Raw genomic sequence first — 20,887 nt, 5'->3', positions numbered from 1 at the left:
CAAGCTCACCAGTCAATTCCTTTTTTCTCAGAATGTACCCATCTGTTGATTTTGCTACTCCAAGCATGTCTGCTATCTCTCTGATGGATTTCTTCTTTTTTTTCAGCCTCAGGATGTTCTGCTTCACCTCAATTGAGAGTTCCTTTGACCGCATGTTGTCTGCTCACAGCAACAGCTTCCAAATGCAAAACCACACACCTGGAATCCACCCCTGACCTTTTAACTACTTCATTGATTACAGGTTAACGAGGGAGACGCCTTCAGAGTTAATTGCAGCCCTTAGAGTCCATTGTCCAATTACTTTTGGTCCCTTGAAAAAGAGGACGCTATGCATTACAGAGCTATGATTCCTAAACCCTTTCTCCGATTTGGATGTGGAAACTATCATATTGCAGCTGGGAGTGTGCACTTTCAGCCCATATTATATATATAATTGTATTTCTGAACATGTTTTTGTAAACAGCTAAAATAACAAAACTTGTGTCACTGTCCAAATATTTCTGGCCCTAACTGTATATACCAGGATGGGGGAACATATATACCAGGATGGGGGAACATATATACCAGGATGGGGGAACATATATACCAGGATGGGGGAACATATATACCAGGATGGGGGATATATATACCAGGATGGGGGGCATATATACCAGGATGGGGACATATATACCAGGATGGGGGACATATATACCAGGATGGGGGAACATATATACCAGGATGGGGGGCATATATACCAGGATGGGGGACATATATACCAGGATGGGGGATATATATACCAGGATGGGGGAACATATATACCAGGATGGGGGGCATATATACCAGGATGGGGGACATATATACCAGGATGGGGGAACATATATACCAGGATGGGGGGCATATATACCAGGATGGGGGACATATATACCAGGATGGGGGAACATATATACCAGGATGGGGGATATATATACCAGGATGGGGGATATATATACCAGGATGGGGGAACATATATACCAGGATGGGGGGCATATATACCAGGATGGGGGATATATATACCAGGATGGGGGAACATATATACCAGGATGGGGGGCATATATACCAGGATGGGGGAACATATATACCAGGATGGGGGGCATATATACCAGGATGGGGGACATATATACCAGGATGGGGGAACATATATACCAGGATGGGGGATATATATACTAATGAGGGAAATATATATACTAGTATGGGCCCAGGATGGGGGACATTACTACATAATGGGAGAGGGGACAACTTGCATGTCCTTATAGGATTCAGAACACTACAGGGGCCCGTACACCTGAGCAACATTCTGCATTGGACCCATCACTCTCTAGTCGCCCGCCTGCATACAGCCCAGTAATACCTCAGTGTGCAGTGAGCGCCCTCTAGTGGTGGCTACAGGCAGTCAGCATGTTAGGAGACTTTTGGCCAGTAACTACGGTAAGTGCAGCAGTGAGTAGGGCAGTAAAATGCAAGTTGAAAAATAACATCGCAGGGGAATAAAGTTTGATTTCCATATGTAATTGATCCTGCAGCGGCTGTGGCCGCCCACGTAGAACTTGTACACAGAGTCAAAGTTCATTTCCCTGCAATGTTCCTTGTATATGTGGATGAAAGTTGAGCGTTTTACTGCCCTACATAGCGACGAGCTTCCCTAAACCCAAGAAGGAGCAGAACATGGCTAATCCCCCCGCGCTGATCTCTTCACTGAACTACACTTCCCAGCATTACATGTTTTCTCACATTTCTTTAAAGGGGACCCGTCACTTGATTCATGCTGCACAAATTACGAACAGCATGAATCAGAGCCCGGCTGCGGAAACGCAGACTCTACATGTCAGGGATATTTAAAGGGATAGTGCAGGAGTAGCGGTATACCTGTAATCCTGGACTATCCCTTTAAATATCCCTAATATGCAGCACAATAGTGGATAGCAGCCATCACCATTATCGTGCAGTATCACACCGATGCCCTGTAGTGCTAAAACGTAGATCATAAATCAGCCTTGCCCTCGTTATAATGATATCGGCGGGGGGCACAGCCCACAACACCCGCGCCTTACCTCCATGTGCCCGAACGTCTGCACCAGCGGCACCACTTCCAGGTTATCAATCTCTGCAAGGTGCAAAATGTTCTTAAGGTCGTCCTCACTGCAAGAGGAGAGACGGGTCAGATACAGAGGAGGCCATGTCTGACTAACGACAAGGTCAAAAGCATCACAGCCAGGAGGGGGTCCAGAGCATGTGACAGCTAGGGGCTCATAGGACCCCATACACATTGGATTACTGTGGCACTGGAGTATGCTCTGCTGTGGCCTGCTTATAATGTGGCACTGGAGTCTGCTCAGCTGTAGCCTGCTATAATGTGGCACTGTAGTCTGTTCAGCTGTAGCCTGCTATAATGTGGCACTGGAGTCTGCTCTGCTGTAGCCTGCTTATACTGTGGCACTGGAGTCTGCTCTGCTGTGGCCTGCTTATAATGCGGCACTGGAGTCTGCTCTGCTGTAGCCTGCTTATAATGTGGCACTGGAGTCTGCTCTGCTGTGGCCTGCTTATAATGTGGCAATGGAGTCTGCTCTGCAGTGGCCTGCTTATAATGTGGCACTGGAGTCTGCTGTTATGAACAGGTAATTCAGAACCACAATGGACATAGAGGTACAAAGCACACAAAGTGACCTGACAATTACCAAAAACAAAGGACGAGCTCTGAGACGTGGGAACTCTGCTGACCGCAATCCCTAATCCTAACACACCACACTAGAGGTAGCCGTGGATTGCGCCTAACGCTCCCTATGCAACTCGGCACAGCCTGAGAAACTAACTAGCCCTGAAGATAGAAAAATAAGCCTACCTTGCCTCAGAGAAATTCCCCAAAGGAAAAGGCAGCCCCCCACATATAATGACTGTGAGTAAAGATGAAATACAAACACAGAGATGAAATAGATTTAGCAAAGTGAGGCCCGACTTACTGAATAGACCGAGGATAGGAAAGGTAGCTTTGCGGTCAACACAAAAACCTACAAACAACCACGCAGAGGGGCAAAAAGACCCTCCGCAACGACTAACAGTACGGAGGTGCTCCCTCTGCGTCTCAGAGCTTCCAGCAAGCAAGAAAAAAACCAATATAGCAAGCTGGACAGAAAATATAGCAAAAAATAACACAAGCAGAACTTAGCTTATGCAGGATAAAGAGGCCACAGGAATGATCCAGGAGGAAGCAAGATCAATACTAGAACATTGACTGGAGGCCAGGATCAAAGCACCAGGTGGAGTTAAATAAAGCAGCACCTAACGACTTAACCTCATCACCTGAGGAAGGAAACTCAGAAGCCGCAGTACCACTCTCATCCACCAAAGGAAGCTTATAGACAGAACCAGCCGCAGTACCACTCATGACCACAGGAGGGAGCTTGGCCACAGAATTCACAACAGTCTGCTCTGCTGTGGCCTGCTTATAATGCGGCACTGGAGTCTGCTCTGCTGTGGCCTGCTTATAATGCGGCACTGGAGTCTGCTCTGCTGTGGCCTGCTTATAATGCGGCACTGGAGTCTGCTCTGCTGTGGCCTGCTTATAATGCGGCACTGGAGTCTGCTCTGCTGTAGCCTGCTTATAATGTGGCACTGGAGTCTGCTGTAGCCTGCTTATAATGTGGCACTGGAGTCTGCTCTGCTGTGGCTTGCTTATAATGTGGCACTGGAGTCTGCTCTGAGGTAGCTGTTATGTTTAGGCAATTCAGTACCACAGTGGACATAGAGGTCAGAGCATATACAGTGATCTGACAATAACCCAAAAACATAGAACGAGCTCTGAGACGTGGGAACTCTGTTGACCGCAATCCCCAATCCTCTCCAACAACACTAGAGGCAGCCGTGGATTGCGCCTAACGCTCCCTATGCAACTCGGCACAGCCTGAGAAACTAGCTAGCCTGAAGATAGAAAATAAGCCTACCTTGCCTCAGAGAAATACCCCAAAGGAAAAGGCAGCCCCCCACATATAATGACTGTGAGAAAAGATGAAAAGACAAACGTAGAGATGAAATAGATTTAGCAAAGTGAGGCCCGACTTTCTGAACAGAGCGAGGATAGGAAAGGTAACTTTGCGGTCAACACAAAACCCTAAAAACCACGCAAAGGGGGCAAAAAGACCCTCAGTACCGAACTAACGGCACGGAGGTACACCCTCTGCGTCCCAGAGCTTCCAGCAAACGAATAGATAAGCTGGACAGAAGAAAAGCAAACAAAATAGCAAAGGAAAACTTAGCTATGCAGAGCAGCAGGCCACAGGAACGATCCAGGAGGAAAACAAGTCCAATACTGGAACATTGACAGGAAGCCAGGATCAAAGCACTAGGTGGAGTTAAGTAGAGCAGCACCTAACGACCTCACCACATAATAATAATAATAATAATCTTTATTTATATAGCGCCAACATATTCCGCAGCGATTTACAGTTTAACAGTTTCAAACACAAAAGTCATAAGTAACAACGTTAACAATACAATAATTAAAGCAAAATAGGACGACCCTGCTCGTGAGAGCTTACAATCTACAATGAGGAAACTCAGAAGCCGCAGTACCACTTCCCTCCACCAACGGAAGCTCACAGAGAGAATCAGCCGAAGTACCACTTGTGACCACAGGAGGGAGCTCTGCCACAGAATTCACAACAGTACCCCCCCCCTTGAGGAGGGGTCACCGAACCCTCACCAGAGCCCCCAGGCCGACCAGGATGAGCCACATGAAAGGCACGAACAAGATCGGGAGCATGGACATCAGAGGCAAAGACCCAGGAATTATCTTCCTGAGCATAACCCTTCCACTTAACCAGATACTGGAGTTTCCGTCTTGAAACATGAGAATCCAAAATCTTCTCCACAATATACTCCAACTCCCCCTCCACCAAAACCGGGGCAGGAGGGTCAACAGATGGAACCATAGGTGCCACGTATCTCCGCAACAATGACCTATGGAATACGTTATGTATGGAAAAAGAATCTGGAAGGGTCAGACGAAAAGACACAGGATTAAGAACCTCAGAAATCCTATACGGACCAATGAAACGAGGTTTAAATTTAGGAGAGGAAACCTTCATAGGAATATGACGAGAAGATAACCAAACCAGATCCCCAACACGAAGTCGGGGACCCACACAGAGTCTGCGATTAGCAAAACGTTGAGCCTTCTCCTGGGACAAGGTCAAATTGTCCACTACCTGAGTCCAAATCTGCTGCAACCTGTCCACCACAGTATCCACACCAGGACAGTCCGAAGACTCAACCTGTCCTGACGAGAAACGAGGATGGAACCCAGAGTTGCAGAAAAATGGCGAAACCAAGGTAGCCGAGCTGGCCCGATTATTAAGGGCGAACTCAGCCAACGGCAAAAAGGACACCCAGTCATCCTGATCAGCAGAAACAAAGCATCTCAGATATGTTTCCAAGGTCTGATTGGTTCGTTCGGTCTGGCCATTAGTCTGAGGATGGAAAGCCGAGGAAAAAGACAAGTCAATGCCCATCCTACCACAAAAAGCTCGCCAAAACCTCGAAACAAACTGGGAACCTCTGTCAGAAACGATATTCTCTGGAATGCCATGTAAACGAACCACATGCTGGAAGAACAATGGCACCAAATCAGAGGAGGAAGGCAATTTAGACAAGGGTACCAGATGGACCATCCTAGAAAAGCGATCACAGACCACCCAAATGACTGACATCTTTTGAGAAACGGGAAGATCTGAAATAAAATCCATAGAGATATGTGTCCAAGGCCTCTTCGGGACTGGCAAGGGCAAAAGCAACCCACTGGCACGAGAACAGCAGGGCTTAGCCCGAGCACAAATCCCACAGGACTGCACAAAAGTACGCACATCCCGCGACAGAGATGGCCACCAAAAGGATCTAGCCACTAACTCTCTGGTACCAAAGATTCCAGGATGACCAGCCAAGACCGAACAATGAACCTCAGAGATAACTTTATTCGTCCACCTATCAGGGACAAACAGTTTCTCCACTGGACAACGATCAGGTTTATTAGCCTGAAATTTTTGCAGCACTCGCCGCAAATCAGGGGAGATGGCAGACACAATTACTCCTTCCTTGAGGATACCCGCCGGCTCAGACAAACCCGGAGAGTCGGGCACAAAACTCCTAGACAGAGCATCCGCCTTCACATTTTTAGAGCCCGGAAGGTACGAAATCACAAAGTCAAAACGGGCAAAAAACAGCGACCAACGAGCCTGTCTAGGATTCAACCGCTTGGCAGACTCGAGATAAGTCAAGTTCTTATGATCAGTCAATACCACCACGCGATGCTTAGCTCCTTCAAGCCAATGACGCCACTCCTCGAATGCCCACTTCATGGCCAGCAACTCTCGGTTGCCCACATCATAATTTCGCTCAGCAGGCGAAAACTTCCTGGAAAAGAAGGCGCACGGTTTCATCACTGAGCAATCAGAACCTCTCTGCGACAAAACAGCCCCTGCTCCAATCTCAGAAGCATCAACCTCGACCTGGAACGGAAGAGAAACATCTGGTTGACACAACACAGGGGCAGAAGAAAAACGACGCTTCAACTCTTGAAAAGCCTCCACAGCAGCAGAAGACCAATTGACCACATCAGCACCCTTCTTGGTCAAATCGGTCAATGGTTTAGCAATACTAGAAAAATTGCAGATGAAGCGACGATAAAAATTAGCAAAGCCCAGGAACTTTTGCAGACTTTTCAGAGATGTCGGCTGAGGCCAATTATGGATGGCTTGGACCTTAACAGGATCCATCTCGATAGTAGAAGGGGAAAAGATGAACCCCAAAAATGAAACCTTCTGCACACCAAAGAGACACTTTGATCCCTTCACAAACAAAGAATTAGCACGCAGGACCTGAAAAACCGTTCTGACCTGCTTCACATGAGACTCCCAATCATCCGAGAAGATCAAAATGTCATCCAAGTACACAATCAGGAATTTATCCAGGTACTCTCGGAAGATGTCATGCATAAAGGACTGAAACACTGATGGAGCATTGGCAAGTCCGAATGGCATTACTAGATACTCAAAATGACCCTCGGGCGTATTAAATGCAGTTTTCCATTCATCGCCTTGCTTAATTCGCACCAGATTATACGCACCACGAAGATCTATCTTGGTGAACCAACTAGCCCCCTTAATCCGAGCAAACAAATCAGATAACAACGGCAAGGGGTACTGAAATTTAACCGTGATCTTATTTAGAAGTCGGTAATCTATACAAGGTCTCAGCGAACCATCCTTCTTGGCTACAAAAAAGAACCCTGCTCCTAATGGCGACGATGACGGGCGAATATGCCCCTTCTCCAAGGACTCCTTCACGTAACTCCGCATAGCGGTGTGCTCAGGCACGGATAAATTAAACAATCGACCTTTTGGGAATTTACTACCAGGAATCAAATTGATAGCACAATCACAATCCCTATGCGGAGGTAGGGTATCGGACTTGGGCTCATCAAATACATCCCGGTAATCAGACAAGAACTCTGGAACCTCAGAAGGGGTGGATGACGAAATTGACAGAAATGGAACATCACCATGTACCCCCTGACAACCCCAGCTGGACACCGACATGGATTTCCAATCTAATACTGGATTATGGACTTGTAGCCATGGCAACCCCAACACGACCACATCATGCAGATTATGCAACACCAGAAAGCGAATAACCTCCTGATGTGCAGGAGCCATGCACATGGTCAGCTGGGTCCAGTATTGAGGCTTATTCTTGGCCAAAGGCGTAGCATCAATTCCTCTCAATGGAATAGGACACTGCAAGGGCTCCAAGAAAAACCCACAACGCTTAGCATAATCCAAATCCATCAGATTCAGGGCAGCGCCCGAATCCACAAACGCCATGACAGAAAACGACGACAAAGAGCATATCAAGGTAACGGACAGAAGAAATTTTGACTGTACCGTACCAATGGTGGCAGACCTAGCGAACTGCTTAGTGCGCTTAGGACAATCAGAGATAGCATGAGTGGAATCACCACAGTAGAAACACAGCCCATTCAGACGTCTGTGTTCTTGCCGTTCAACTCTGGTCAAAGTCCTATCGCACTGCATAGGCTCAGGTGATACCGCCAAATGGTGCACAGATTTACGCTCACGCAAGCGTCGACCAATCTGAATGGCCAAAGACATAGACTCATTCAAACCAGCAGGCATAGGAAATCCCACCATGACATCCTTAAGGGCTTCAGAGAGACCCTTTCTGAACATAGCTGCCAGCGCAGATTCATTCCATTGAGTGAGCACGGACCACTTTCTAAATTTCTGACAATATAACTCTATCTCATCCTGACCCTGACAAAGAGCCAGCAAATTTGTTTCTGCCTGATCCACTGAATTAGGTTCATCGTACAGCAATCCGAGTGCCAGGAAAAACGCATCGATATTACTTAATGCAGGATCTCCTGGCGCAAGAGAAAATGCCCAGTCCTGAGGGTCGCAACGCAAAAAAGAAATAATGATCAAAACCTGTTGAACTGGATCACCAGAGGAGCGAGGTTTCAAGGCCAGAAATAGTTTACAATTATTTTTGAAACTCAGAAACTTAGTTCTATCTCCAAAAAACAAATCAGGAATAGGAATTCTTGGTTCTAACATAGATTTCTGATCAATAGTGTCTTGAATCTTTTGTACTCTTGCCGAGAGCTGATCCACACATGAAGACAGACTTCTAATGTCCATTGCTACACCTGTGTCCTGAACCACCCAAATGTCTAGGGGAAAAAAAAAGGCAAAACACAGTGCAGAGAAAAAAAAATGGTCTCAGAACTTCTTTTTTCCCTCTATTGAGAATCATTAGTACTTTGGCTTCCTGTACTGTTATGTTTAGGCAATTCAGTACCACAATGGACAGAGAGGTCAGAGCACATACAGTGATCTGACAATAACCCAAAAACATAGAACGAGCTCTGAGACGTGGGAACTCTGTTGACCGCAATCCCCAATCCTCTCCAACAACACTAGAGGCAGCCGTGGATTGCGCCTAACGCTCCCTATGCAACTCGGCACAGCCTGAGAAACTAGCTAGCCTGAAGATAGAAAATAAGCCTACCTTGCCTCAGAGAAATACCCCAAAGGAAAAGGCAGCCCCCCACATATAATGACTGTGAGAAAAGATGAAAAGACAAACGTAGAGATGAAATAGATTTAGCAAAGTGAGGCCCGACTTTCTGAACAGAGCGAGGATAGGAAAGGTAACTTTGCGGTCCACACAAAACCCTAAAAACCACGCAAAGGGGGACAAAAAGACCCTCCGTACCGAACTAACGGCACGGAGGTACACCCTCTGCGTCCCAGAGCTTCCAGCAAACGAATAGATAAGCTGGACAGAAGAAAAGCAAACAAAATAGCAAAGGAAAACTTAGCTATGCAGAGCAGCAGGCCACAGGAACGATCTAGGAGGAAAACAAGTCCAATACTGGAACATTGACAGGAAGCCAGGATCAAAGCACTAGGTGGAGTTAAGTAGAGCAGCACCTAACGACCTCACCACATCACCTGAGGGAGGAAACTCAGAAGCCGCAGTACCACTTCCCTCCACTAACGGAAGCTCACAGAGAGAATCAGCCGAAGTACCACTTGTGACCACAGGAGGGAGCTCTGCCACAGAATTCACAACAGGTAGCCTGCTTATACTGTGGCACTGGAGTCTGCTCTGCTGTAGCCTGCTTATACTGTGGCACTGGAGTCTGCTCTGCTGTAGCCTGCTTATAATGTGGCACTGGAGTCTGCTCTGCTGCAGCCTGTGTATAATGCTGCATTGGAGTCTGCTCTGCTGTAGCCTGCTTATACAGTGGCACTGGAGTCTGCTCTGCTGTAGCCTGCTTATACTGTGGCACTGGAGTCTGCTCTGCTGTAGCCTGCTTATAATACGGCACTGGAGTCTGCTCTGCTGTAGCCTGTGTAGAATGCTGCATTGGAGTCTGCTCTGCTGTAGCCTGCTTATACTGTGGCACTGGAGTCTGCTATGCTGTAGCCTGCTTATAATGTGGCACTGGAGTCTGCTCTGCTGTAGCCTGCTTATACTGTGGCACTGGAGTCTGCTCTGCTGTAGCCTGCTTATAATGTGGCACTGGAGTCTGCTCTGCTGTAGCCTGCTTATACTGTGGCACTGGAGTCTGCTCTGCTGTAGCCTGCTTATACTGTGGCACTGGAGTCTGCTATGCTGTAGCCTGCTTATAATGTGGCACTGGAGTCTGCTATGCTGTAGCCTGCTTATACTGTGGCACTGGAGTCTGCTCTGCTGTAGCCTGCTTATAATGCGGCACTGAAGTCTGCTCTGCTGTAGCCTGTGTATAATGCTGCATTGGAGTCTGCTCTGCTGTAGCCTGCTTATACTGTGGCACTGGAGTCTGCTCTGCTGTAGCCTGCTTATAATGCGGCACTGAAGTCTGCTCTGCTGTAGCCTGTGTATAATGCTGCATTGGAGTCTGCTCTGCTGTAGCCTGCTTATACTGTGGCACTGGAGTCTGCTCTGCTGTAGCCTGCTTATAATGTGGCACTGGAGTCTGCTCTGCTGTAGCCTGCTTATACTGTGGCACTGGAGTCTGCTATGCTGTAGCCTGCTTATAATGTGGCACTGGAGTCTGCTCTGCTGTAGCCTGCTTATACTGTGGCACTGGAGTCTGCTCTGCTGTAGCCTGCTTATACTGTGGCACTGGAGTCTGCTATGCTGTAGCCTGCTTATAATGTGGCACTGGAGTCTGCTATGCTGTAGCCTGCTTATACTGTGGCACTGGAGTCTGCTCTGCTGTAGCCTGCTTATAATGCGGCACTGAAGTCTGCTCTGCTGTAGCCTGTGTATAATGCTGCATTGGAGTCTGCTCTGCTGTAGCCTGCTTATACTGTGGCACTGGAGTCTGCTCTGCTGTAGCCTGCTTATAATGTGGCACTGGAGTCTGCTCTGCTGTAGCCTGCTTATACTGTGGCACTGGAGTCTGCTCTGCTGTAGCCTGCTTATACTGCGGCACTGGAGTCTGCTCTGCTGTAGCCTGCTTATACTGTGGCACTGGAGTCTGCTCTGCTGTAGCCTGCTTATAATGTGGCACTGGAGTCTGCTCTGCTGCAGCCTGTGTATAATGCTGCTTTGGAGTCTGCTCTGCTGTAGCCTGCTTATACAGTGGCACTGGAGTCTGCTCTGCTGTAGCCTGCTTATACTGTGGCACTGGAGTCTGCTCTGCTGTAGCCTGCTTATAATACGGCACTGGAGTCTGCTCTGCTGTAGCCTGTGTAGAATGCTGCATTGGAGTCTGCTCTGCTGTAGCCTGCTTATACTGTGGCACTGGAGTCTGCTATGCTGTAGCCTGCTTATAATGTGGCACTGGAGTCTGCTCTGCTGTAGCCTGCTTATACTGTGGCACTGGAGTCTGCTCTGCTGTAGCCTGCTTATAATGTGGCACTGGAGTCTGCTCTGCTGTAGCCTGCTTATACTGTGGCACTGGAGTCTGCTCTGCTGTAGCCTGCTTATACTGTGGCACTGGAGTCTGCTATGCTGTAGCCTGCTTATAATGTGGCACTGGAGTCTGCTATGCTGTAGCCTGCTTATACTGTGGCACTGGAGTCTGCTCTGCTGTAGCCTGCTTATAATGCGGCACTGAAGTCTGCTCTGCTGTAGCCTGTGTATAATGCTGCATTGGAGTCTGCTCTGCTGTAGCCTGCTTATACTGTGGCACTGGAGTCTGCTCTGCTGTAGCCTGCTTATAATGCGGCACTGAAGTCTGCTCTGCTGTAGCCTGTGTATAATGCTGCATTGGAGTCTGCTCTGCTGTAGCCTGCTTATACTGTGGCACTGGAGTCTGCTCTGCTGTAGCCTGCTTATAATGTGGCACTGGAGTCTGCTCTGCTGTAGCCTGCTTATACTGTGGCACTGGAGTCTGCTATGCTGTAGCCTGCTTATAATGTGGCACTGGAGTCTGCTCTGCTGTAGCCTGCTTATACTGTGGCACTGGAGTCTGCTCTGCTGTAGCCTGCTTATACTGTGGCACTGGAGTCTGCTATGCTGTAGCCTGCTTATAATGTGGCACTGGAGTCTGCTATGCTGTAGCCTGCTTATACTGTGGCACTGGAGTCTGCTCTGCTGTAGCCTGCTTATAATGCGGCACTGAAGTCTGCTCTGCTGTAGCCTGTGTATAATGCTGCATTGGAGTCTGCTCTGCTGTAGCCTGCTTATACTGTGGCACTGGAGTCTGCTCTGCTGTAGCCTGCTTATAATGTGGCACTGGAGTCTGCTCTGCTGTAGCCTGCTTATACTGTGGCACTGGAGTCTGCTCTGCTGTAGCCTGCTTATACTGCGGCACTGGAGTCTGCTCTGCTGTAGCCTGCTTATACTGTGGCACTGGAGATCTTCGCTGTCCCCCAGTCATTATACGACCTTTACGTGTCTAGTACAATTGTGCCATTGGCCTTCAGAAACTACAATTCCCAGCATGCACGCACAATCTATAGACTCTAGTCCTTCAATACAATAGTTTTCGCTGCCCCCCTTTACAATGATGGCCGGGTGGTCGCACGTTGTGACTACGGCCCCTCACCTGTAAGCATACGGAGACTTCAGGACGGACAATTCTCCACTGAACGGAAACATGTCCTCGTATTCGATCAGCAGGCCGTTAGCCCCGAGCTTGGAGAGAAGTGGGAACATCTAACAGGGGACAAAAGGCAGCAGGTCACCGGGCTACGGGCCCACTGTACATCAGCCACGGACATGATCGTCAGCGTTCTCCTTACAAAGAGGTTGGAGAAGATTGTGGGGGCAACATATTGTGTGGAGAACTGCAGAGATATCATACTGTGAGGAGGAGGCTGAGGGACATGATATTTAGTGGGGGTACTCCAGGGCATATCATATTGTGTGGGTGCATCACACTGTGTGGGGGAGGACTGTGGGGGTCATAATACTGTGCAGTGGTGAGATTGGTGGGGGCATGATACTATTTAGGTGCATCATACCTTGTGGGTAAATAATGTGAGGGCATCAATGTGTCGGGGACAATGTGGGTGCAGCAATATGTAAGAGGGGCGTCATACTGCATGGAGGCCATAAAAGGGATATTAAGCTATGTAGGAACAATACAGGGATTTATTAGGGATATTATTTTAAGATGGGCGCAGGTTCAGGCTGTGGAATATCTGGATCTGTAAGCCTTGTTGTGCTCGCTGTGCCTCGGTCTTGTCCTTCAGCATTGGGACGTACGCCATGGTGCCATCCCCTGTGGCATCTCTGGCCTCCAACCGCTCCTCTGTTTCACAGTCACCCTGGGCTGTTTCCAATTTTGCTTTAATAATCAGACCCGACACCCAACGGCTGCACCATTTGGCATCACAACCATTGGTCTCCACGTGGTGTGAAGCTTCCGGCCAGTCGCAGGACCCAAATAGCAGGAACCATATAAGCCGGTCCTCTCACCTGCTCGTAGTAGGACACTTTTGGGGGCGCTCCCTTCAGATCCAGGTGGACTAGCTTCATCTCAATATGACTGAAATCTTTCACCATCTTTCCGGCCACTTTCTTCATCTTTGACTGAAGGACTGTATCCTCCTCACGTGGCGGCTCCGGCGCAAGGTCCTTGATAATTGGGTCTATCGGACTTTCCACTTTCGGACCCCAAAACGAGTCAACCCTGCTTTTTACCTTTATGGCCTGTGTCACCTGGGGAGGACTGAAGGCAAGAAAATGAGAACAATATCTGCTCAAACCGAAATAAAAAATGATAAGATGGAGAGATGGACAGACGGAGTGTGAACCCAAACGTCCCCACAGGGGGTACATACAGTCTACTGTTTCCTCTGCCCAGTCTACTGGAGGGCTGGCTCTTTTTATTCTTTACAATGCTATAGACAATGCTGCCATACAGACATATGTTCTCCCCGCATTGGCGTGGGTTTCCTCCGGGTACTCCGGTTTCCTCCCATACTCCAAAGACATACTGCTAGGGAATTTAGATTGTCAGACCCAATGGGGACAGTGATAATATATGTAAAGCGCTGCGGAATATAATAGCACGATAAAAGAAAAACATAATAAAAAAATAATAATAACGATAAAAAGGCATTAGGATGACCTAGAACGAACACTTATCCCGAAACCTATGATTCAGGAGCCCCACAAACAATAGACAGCTGTAGGGCGAGCAATGGTTCAGACTCCTCCGGCAGCCTTCTCTCCCGACTCCTCCGGCAGCCTTCTCTCCCGACTCCTCCGGCAGCCTTCCCTCCCGACTCCTCCGGCAGCCTTCCCTCCCGACTCCTCCGGCAGCCTTCCCTCCCGACTCCTCCGGCAGCCTTCCCTCCCGACTCCTCCGGCAGCCTTCCCTCCCGACTCCTCCGGCAGCCTTCCCTCCCGACTCCTCCGGCAGCCTTCCCTCCCGACTCCTCCGGCAGCCTTCCCTCCCGACTCCTCCGGCAGCCTTCTCTCCCGACTCCTCCGGCAGCCTTCCCTCCCGACTCCTCCGGCAGCCTTCCCTCCCGACTCCTCCGGCAGCCTTCTCTCCCGACTCCTCCGGCAGCCTTCTCTCCCGACTCCTGCCAACCCCTCCAGGAGGTCTCCCCATTTTACAGAAGGAGTTGGCATTGGATGATGTGTTCCCAGTGGGCACCAACAAGTCGTTCTCCCAGGGCCAGAACATTTAGACACAGCCCTATGGCAGTAAGTCATGAAATACCTATCTACCCCTCTATGCTGGCCGCCTTATTCATAAAGGTCCTAGGTCACAAACGGGAATTAGAAAATAACTCCATTTTCTTCTTGATTTTTCATATTTAGCAGAGACCTGAACCACCTGCAGATTGGTGGGCATCCAGGTCCTGAAATCCCCTACGATCACGCAATAGACCCCCGAGAAGTGAGCCCCTGCTTTCTATTCCGGTCTGCCTGTGCGCTCCGGTCTGCTGAGCTGCCTACTTCTCGGGGGTCCATTGCTTGATCGGGAAGGGGGGGGGGGGGCGGTTGAGGTTCAGGACCCGGACCCCACCAATCTGCAGATGAATCAGGTGCCTTCTAATTGTGAAAAATGTATAAGAAAGTTTAGTTACTCTTTAATGTTATCTGGAGTTTGGTAAAAAGATTTGCAGGAGCCTAGTATGGCATCCACGGCTGGCCTCTTCTGATTACTAAGCTCATGTTATGACGTCACGCAAGGTCTAGTAATCAGAAGTGGCCCCCAGGATGCCGGGATTCGAGGGCCGGTTGAAGAAGATGGTCCACAGATTACACAGAGCAATGTGTAGTAATACTCAGCTCCTCCTGTGGGGGAGCTGTAGGGAAATTATACATCTGTCCCACAGCTGACTGCTGGGAGTGCTAGTGGGACACCTTGTAATTTGGGTACTTGATGGGGCCCAGTAAGGACACACCAGCTCTATAATGGGCACATAATATACATTTTACATAGGGTAGTAGGAGACTTTACAAACGGCTGGTGTATTTCCTTGCCTCCAAGGTGGTTGGTTTCTAAAATCAGGTGTGAAAAGGCCAAAGGCTGAGAAACTCATGATAGCGTGGGAAGATCACTCACCTGCCTTGATACATAAACTTTATCAAAGCCAGCACCAGAATGGCCAGGACGCCAAGGCGCAGATACTGAATTCTCCTCATGGAAGGCATCTCTACGGAAATAAGAAACAATGGAAACAAATACAAAGGTGAAACCAAAGCCGGCACCTGCAAACTGATATGGGGAGACGAGGCTATAGGATGTACTGGCTGGCAAAACTCCTTAAAGGGTTATTCCCATCTTCATAAATTGATATTTTTGACATAGTGCTAGTAAAAACAAGCACTTTTGCAATTTACTGCTTATTAAAATTTGCAGCCGTTCTTGAGATATTAACACTTTTGTTTTGTTTACAGCTTGTTGCCTGGGAGACCGACCATCGCTGCTGTCTAGCTTGTGAGCACTAGCTGGGATTAGGTGGTAACAGCGCGTTCCAGAGACCCTGAGCAGCTTCAGAACAGAGCTTACAAGCTGAAAAGAGCCTCTAAGCATTGTGCGCCTTCTGCTGTCAATCAGTGGTGGTCGGTCTCCAAGACAACGAGTTGTAAACGAACATGTTAATATCTCCAGAATGGTTTAAAAATTTAACAAATTGCAGATGTGCTTGAACCTACGAGCACTATCCGACAATATCTATTCACGAAGACTGCAATAACCCCTTAAAGGGATATTCTGGTTTTGGCAATTGTGTGCTATACGTTGCATAATAAAGCTTTGCAGTTTTCCTGTGTACATTTCATATCAATTCCCTTTACTGTCACTTGGTGCTACCTGCCATTGATACTATAAGGAGGTCAGACCACCTCCAGGAATGTGCAGGAAACCAAGAGCGTAAAAGTCAAACAGAGCAAAGTTTTTTTATGAAACCCAATTGCAAAAACTATTTCTAGGCCCAAATATATGCACTGAAATAAAAAAAATGTTCTTAAAGGTGAACAAACCTTTTAAGCTGGTCATACGCGTGAGAAAGCTGTTGGCCGAGCGAGCGATTGTGTCAATGGGGAGAGGGCATAAAACTTCTGTGAGGAAGTTCTGCTATCGGATTATCTTCCCTGAACACATAAGGACCGGCCATTGAAATCCCAAGTTTCCGATCACACATCAAAGGACTGGTCATTCCTGCTGAAGTTGGCTTTTATCAAATGTGTATGTGTTCATCTAGATTACCAGTGGATCCTGCAAGTGTCACCAAGGCTATAGAGTAATTAGGTAACCCTTACCTTAACGGCCTCTGACAACATACCAGAAGTTTGAGCATGCATGTCTATATCAGATCAGTTTGACAGCTCTCGGTACAGCCTACCATAAGGGAATCAATGCTCCAATAAAAGTCTGCCAAATTCTACTCCTATTTTAGGTCTGGCTTTGGGCATCAGCATACACCAGAAACTTGGGGTGTTTATCGTGCCCACAGCCAGACCCTAATTTAGGTCCGGTTGAAGGCACCGGCTAATACCTGTGACTTGGGGTGTTTCCAGTGCCCACAACTGGACACTATTTTAGGTCAGGCTGTGGGCACAAACAAACACACATCACTTGGGGTGTTTGTGGTGCCCACAGCCGGACCTACAAACTAAGGGGGTATAACCTGGGACATCAATGGTGGGAAATAGATAGAATTTGGACCAAATGAGGTTAAAATATTAAGACCTTAAATATGATAATACTCTGAAAGAAATAGAGTGACAGTGTCGCATGAAAACAAGGCAGATCCACAGGCTGATGCCCACTATCATTTCAGATAACAGTGCAAGAAAGTTTCACAGAAATTGAGGATGTACCGTAGTTCTCTTTACCTGATCCCCCCCATGAACTCCTGTGCTGGTATGACAAGGTGGAAGTCCTGCTGCAGACCTGTGGCTGTCAGCTCACTGGAGATCACAGGGACACACCAGGAAGTTCAGAGCAGAACTCGTATTTCCTGCTCTGGAGAAATGTCACAGCTTGCGGTGCAGCGTGCATGATAAAAACAGACATGTATTACTAGATTAACTACGGATCATGGTACATGCGTGCTCGGGCACAGTGCTAGGTGTCGGATGCTGGAACAGTGACACTGCAGGGTTTTTTCAGTATGCAACACCCACGGGCATCACTCACCTCTCTGACAACCTTTCTGTACTAAAAGTAAATATATATTCAAGGGTTTGGTCCGCACCTAGGATGAATAATAGTATTTTTTTTAATTACAGACCATTTTTTCATTTCTGAGCTTTCGTTTTTTTCCTCTTCCAATAGGCATAAAGTTTTCTTATTGTTTTTTTTGTTTTTTTTGCAGGGACAAGTCGTAGTTTTGAATAACCTTGTTCACTTAATAATATAATGTACTGAAAGATGAAACAAAAAAGAAAATCAAGTGCAGTAAAATGGCTAAAAAAAAACCAACACATACGCATGGACAACAGAACCATTTAAATGCTACCGTGGGTGATTAACAGCAATGATCAGGGCCAGCTCAGGTCACTGCTGTTAGAGGCAGGTGCAAGCTGTATAACACAACCTAATTTATATTACATAATCTCAATTTTTTTATGCATTTTTTTTTGGCAAGGAAGAATTTTTAAGAATCTGAAACCACTGATCATACAAAATCTAGTTGTCCAGAGCAATCGCTGGAATATACCCGTTAGATAGTGGGTAAATATACTAATCCCTCCATTGTCAATTAAAAATAACTCACAAACCACATGTGGTTCAGGATTTATATACCTTGAAGACTTATCCTTAGGACAGGTGATCAATGTCAGATCTGTGAGGGTCCGACACCCACCACCTCCACCGATCAGCTGTTTGTAGCTCCCTTGGCGGCTGCGTCCTGAGGAGGAAAAGCACAGCTCCGTACACTGTGTAGTGGCTGTTATCGGTATTGCAGCTCAGCTCCTATTAAAGTGACCTGAGCTGCAGTAACATGGAGCTGCCACTATGTGGCGTACAGAACTGTGCTGTTCCCCGTCTGTACACTGTTTACAGCAGAAGCCGAGCAGCTTCTGCTGTACACTGTTTACAGCAGAAGCCGAGCAGCTGATCGGTTGGGGTGCCAGGTGTCAGACCCCTCTGACCTGATATCCTGAGGATAGGATATCAATATATAAGTCCTTTCCAAGCCCCCCAGACAAATTATATAGCTGTTTCCCGAACTATTACTCGGCTGCCAGCTCTCTCTCCCGATCCCCCGACCACAAGAACGATCGTCTCCGCCCCATCTTCTCCTCTGCACCCGCTCAGTCAGTCCCTACCTTACTCCATTTTTTATAGCCTATTGTGCGCCTGTCATGGGTTCCACCTTCCCACATTTTCATTGTCTAACAATACTAAAGACAAGGTCACTGGTTACCTGGAGCAGACGCGTCATCAGAGGATGGGCGAGACATCACCAGATAACAGCCAAGTACAGAAGCTCCCGCGTTTGCAGAAGAAAAATGTCTTTAAACATAATTTTTCTTGGACAAACGTATATAAGAACCGTCCATATAACCCAGCGACACACGGACACATTCCTAGATTATATAGACGTCTTTTAAAGCTGTTTATTTTTTAGGAGCATTAAACAATGAAAATGAAGTTTTCGAATATTTTTCTTTGCTGGCGCTTCTATACTTAGCTTTTATTACCGCTATTACTATCTACCAGCTCCGATCAGGGGACTGGAGAGACGATCACTGGCAGTCATTGAAAAGCGCACGCCCTGCGTTATCAGTCACCGGCCTGTGTGCAGAGTATATATGTATACATATACATACAGATGGTAATAACAGAGGATGCACGGGCTCATTAACCTTTGAAGCAATTTTTAACAAGTTTTCATTTAGAAAACCTGGTTGTGGATTCTGTACAGATTACAGAAAAGATAGACTCTCTGGCAGCACAATATGATCTCCTGTGTATGGGGGTCATCCTGACCCTCCCCAGACATTTGATGTTGGGGGAGAGGAGGATTGGGAATATTGAGTTTGCTTTGTTCTGCAAAGAGGCATCTTCTCCCTCTTCCCATCGAAAACACATGAACGCTCGGCCGATCTGGATATGTTGGTCCACCGCTGGGGTCGGAGGACTCTGTTCACCAGTTCTCAATCAGGAGAGAAGAGAAAGCTGATTACAGACACTTCCAAGAATGGTTCATCAACCCAGAAAAAGATAGAGCAACCGCTACTCATATCGGGAGGTCGGCCACTCCTGCCCAAAATCAACACCTTTGGCTGACGCCACTTTTGTGGGTAGATCATTGGCGGATCCCCATAAATAAGTCAATGTATCATTCACACAGTTTACAGCGGTGGTCTCCAAACTGTGGACCTCCAATGTCTGTAAAACTACAACTCTCAACGTGAAGCTTTGCAATAGGCGTAGAGACACTAAAGTGCCAAAGATCAGGTCGGTGACTGTGCACAACCTGGCGATTACCCTGCGGGGTGTTTAGTATGGGTGGATAGAACATAGAAATTTGGAAGTAAGGTGAGGGGTTTCAGGCACCGCTGCTGTTTTCTCGGTCTGGGAGGCAGCTTGCTGCGTCAGAAACCTTCCCCTACGTCCAATTATGTGCATTAGCTCCTACAGATGGGAGGAATCTGTCTCTGAATCTCCACCTTTGGATATAATAAGAAACAGTATTAACCCTGCTGCTGTGGAATGGAGAAAGAAATTGCACATATAGAAAGGATTTTTGTCTGTAGTTCTCAGGCCGACACTACCTAGACCCCTATAGATACAGGAGATGCTGGGGGTTATGCTGCTCACTGTGCTGCTGAGAAATGGATCATGGCATCAATCTGCCATCTAGTGGTGGCATCAAGCATTTCAACAGACGTCTTGTTTCAAGGGGCATTCCATAATTACTGCGTTGGTCTATGCAGGATGATTTGTTATAACGTCAATCAGGGGGGAAATCTGCCTGTGTGTAAATCAGCCCTTAGGGTTAATTTAAAGGGGTATTCTCAACTTATGGCACATTCCCATCTATCTTAATTGCACCACGGGGAATGAATAGGCGTCTGCCTGCGTCTGCTTCACTTCATTCACTTGTATTACGGAATAATGTAAAATATTGAATTTCCCCCGCTATTCACTGACAGCAAACAGAGAACTTGAAAGTGCTGAGTGTATGAGAAAGCTGTAGAAGTTTTATAAAGGACCCGGCAGGACTTGTATTCTTCATAAAACATTACTCTATATACCGATAAACTGGTGTTATTCACACATTGCATCTGCAAAAAAAAAAGGGACCGATTTCCATCAGTGTTGTATCCATTTTGGGTCTTTTTTTACTATTGTGTATGCAAAAAAGATGGAGTTTTCCCAAGCCTTTTCTAGCAACCAGTAGGTAAAAAAAAAAAAGACTATGGCGTCCGTATTTTTATT

At 47.3% G+C, this 20,887-nt stretch overlaps 1 protein-coding gene across 5 annotated transcripts in view; it reads right to left on the bottom strand.

Annotated features, from left to right (window-relative positions):
• Positions 1 to 20,887, bottom strand: part of LOC138645338 (hexosaminidase D-like) — a 31,777-nt gene that overhangs the window by 8,594 nt on the left and 2,296 nt on the right. For 2 of the 5 annotated variants that reach the window (XR_011314728.1, XM_069734574.1), the window contains exons 1-5: positions 17,329 to 17,464; positions 15,554 to 15,644; positions 13,447 to 13,699; positions 12,572 to 12,681; positions 2,067 to 2,154 (exon numbers count right to left, since the gene is read on the bottom strand). Coding sequence is in view for 4 of the 5 variants with exons in the window: in XM_069734574.1 (XP_069590675.1) it covers positions 2,067 to 2,154; positions 12,572 to 12,681; positions 13,447 to 13,699; positions 15,554 to 15,642 (540 nt within the window). In the remaining variant the exon portion in view is untranslated. Of the gene's footprint in view, positions 1 to 2,066; positions 2,155 to 12,571; positions 12,682 to 13,446; positions 13,700 to 15,553; positions 15,645 to 17,313; positions 17,476 to 17,632; positions 17,691 to 20,887 lie in introns of those variants that run through there. The other 3 variants (XM_069734570.1, XM_069734571.1, XM_069734573.1) reach the window with 3 other exon arrangements.

Source organism: Ranitomeya imitator, chromosome 7, assembly GCF_032444005.1.
Source record: "Ranitomeya imitator isolate aRanImi1 chromosome 7, aRanImi1.pri, whole genome shotgun sequence".
Lineage (NCBI taxonomy): Eukaryota > Metazoa > Chordata > Amphibia > Anura > Dendrobatidae > Ranitomeya > Ranitomeya imitator.
The sequence above is the reverse complement of the archived record's forward strand: the minus strand, read 5'-3'. Positions and strand labels throughout refer to the sequence as shown.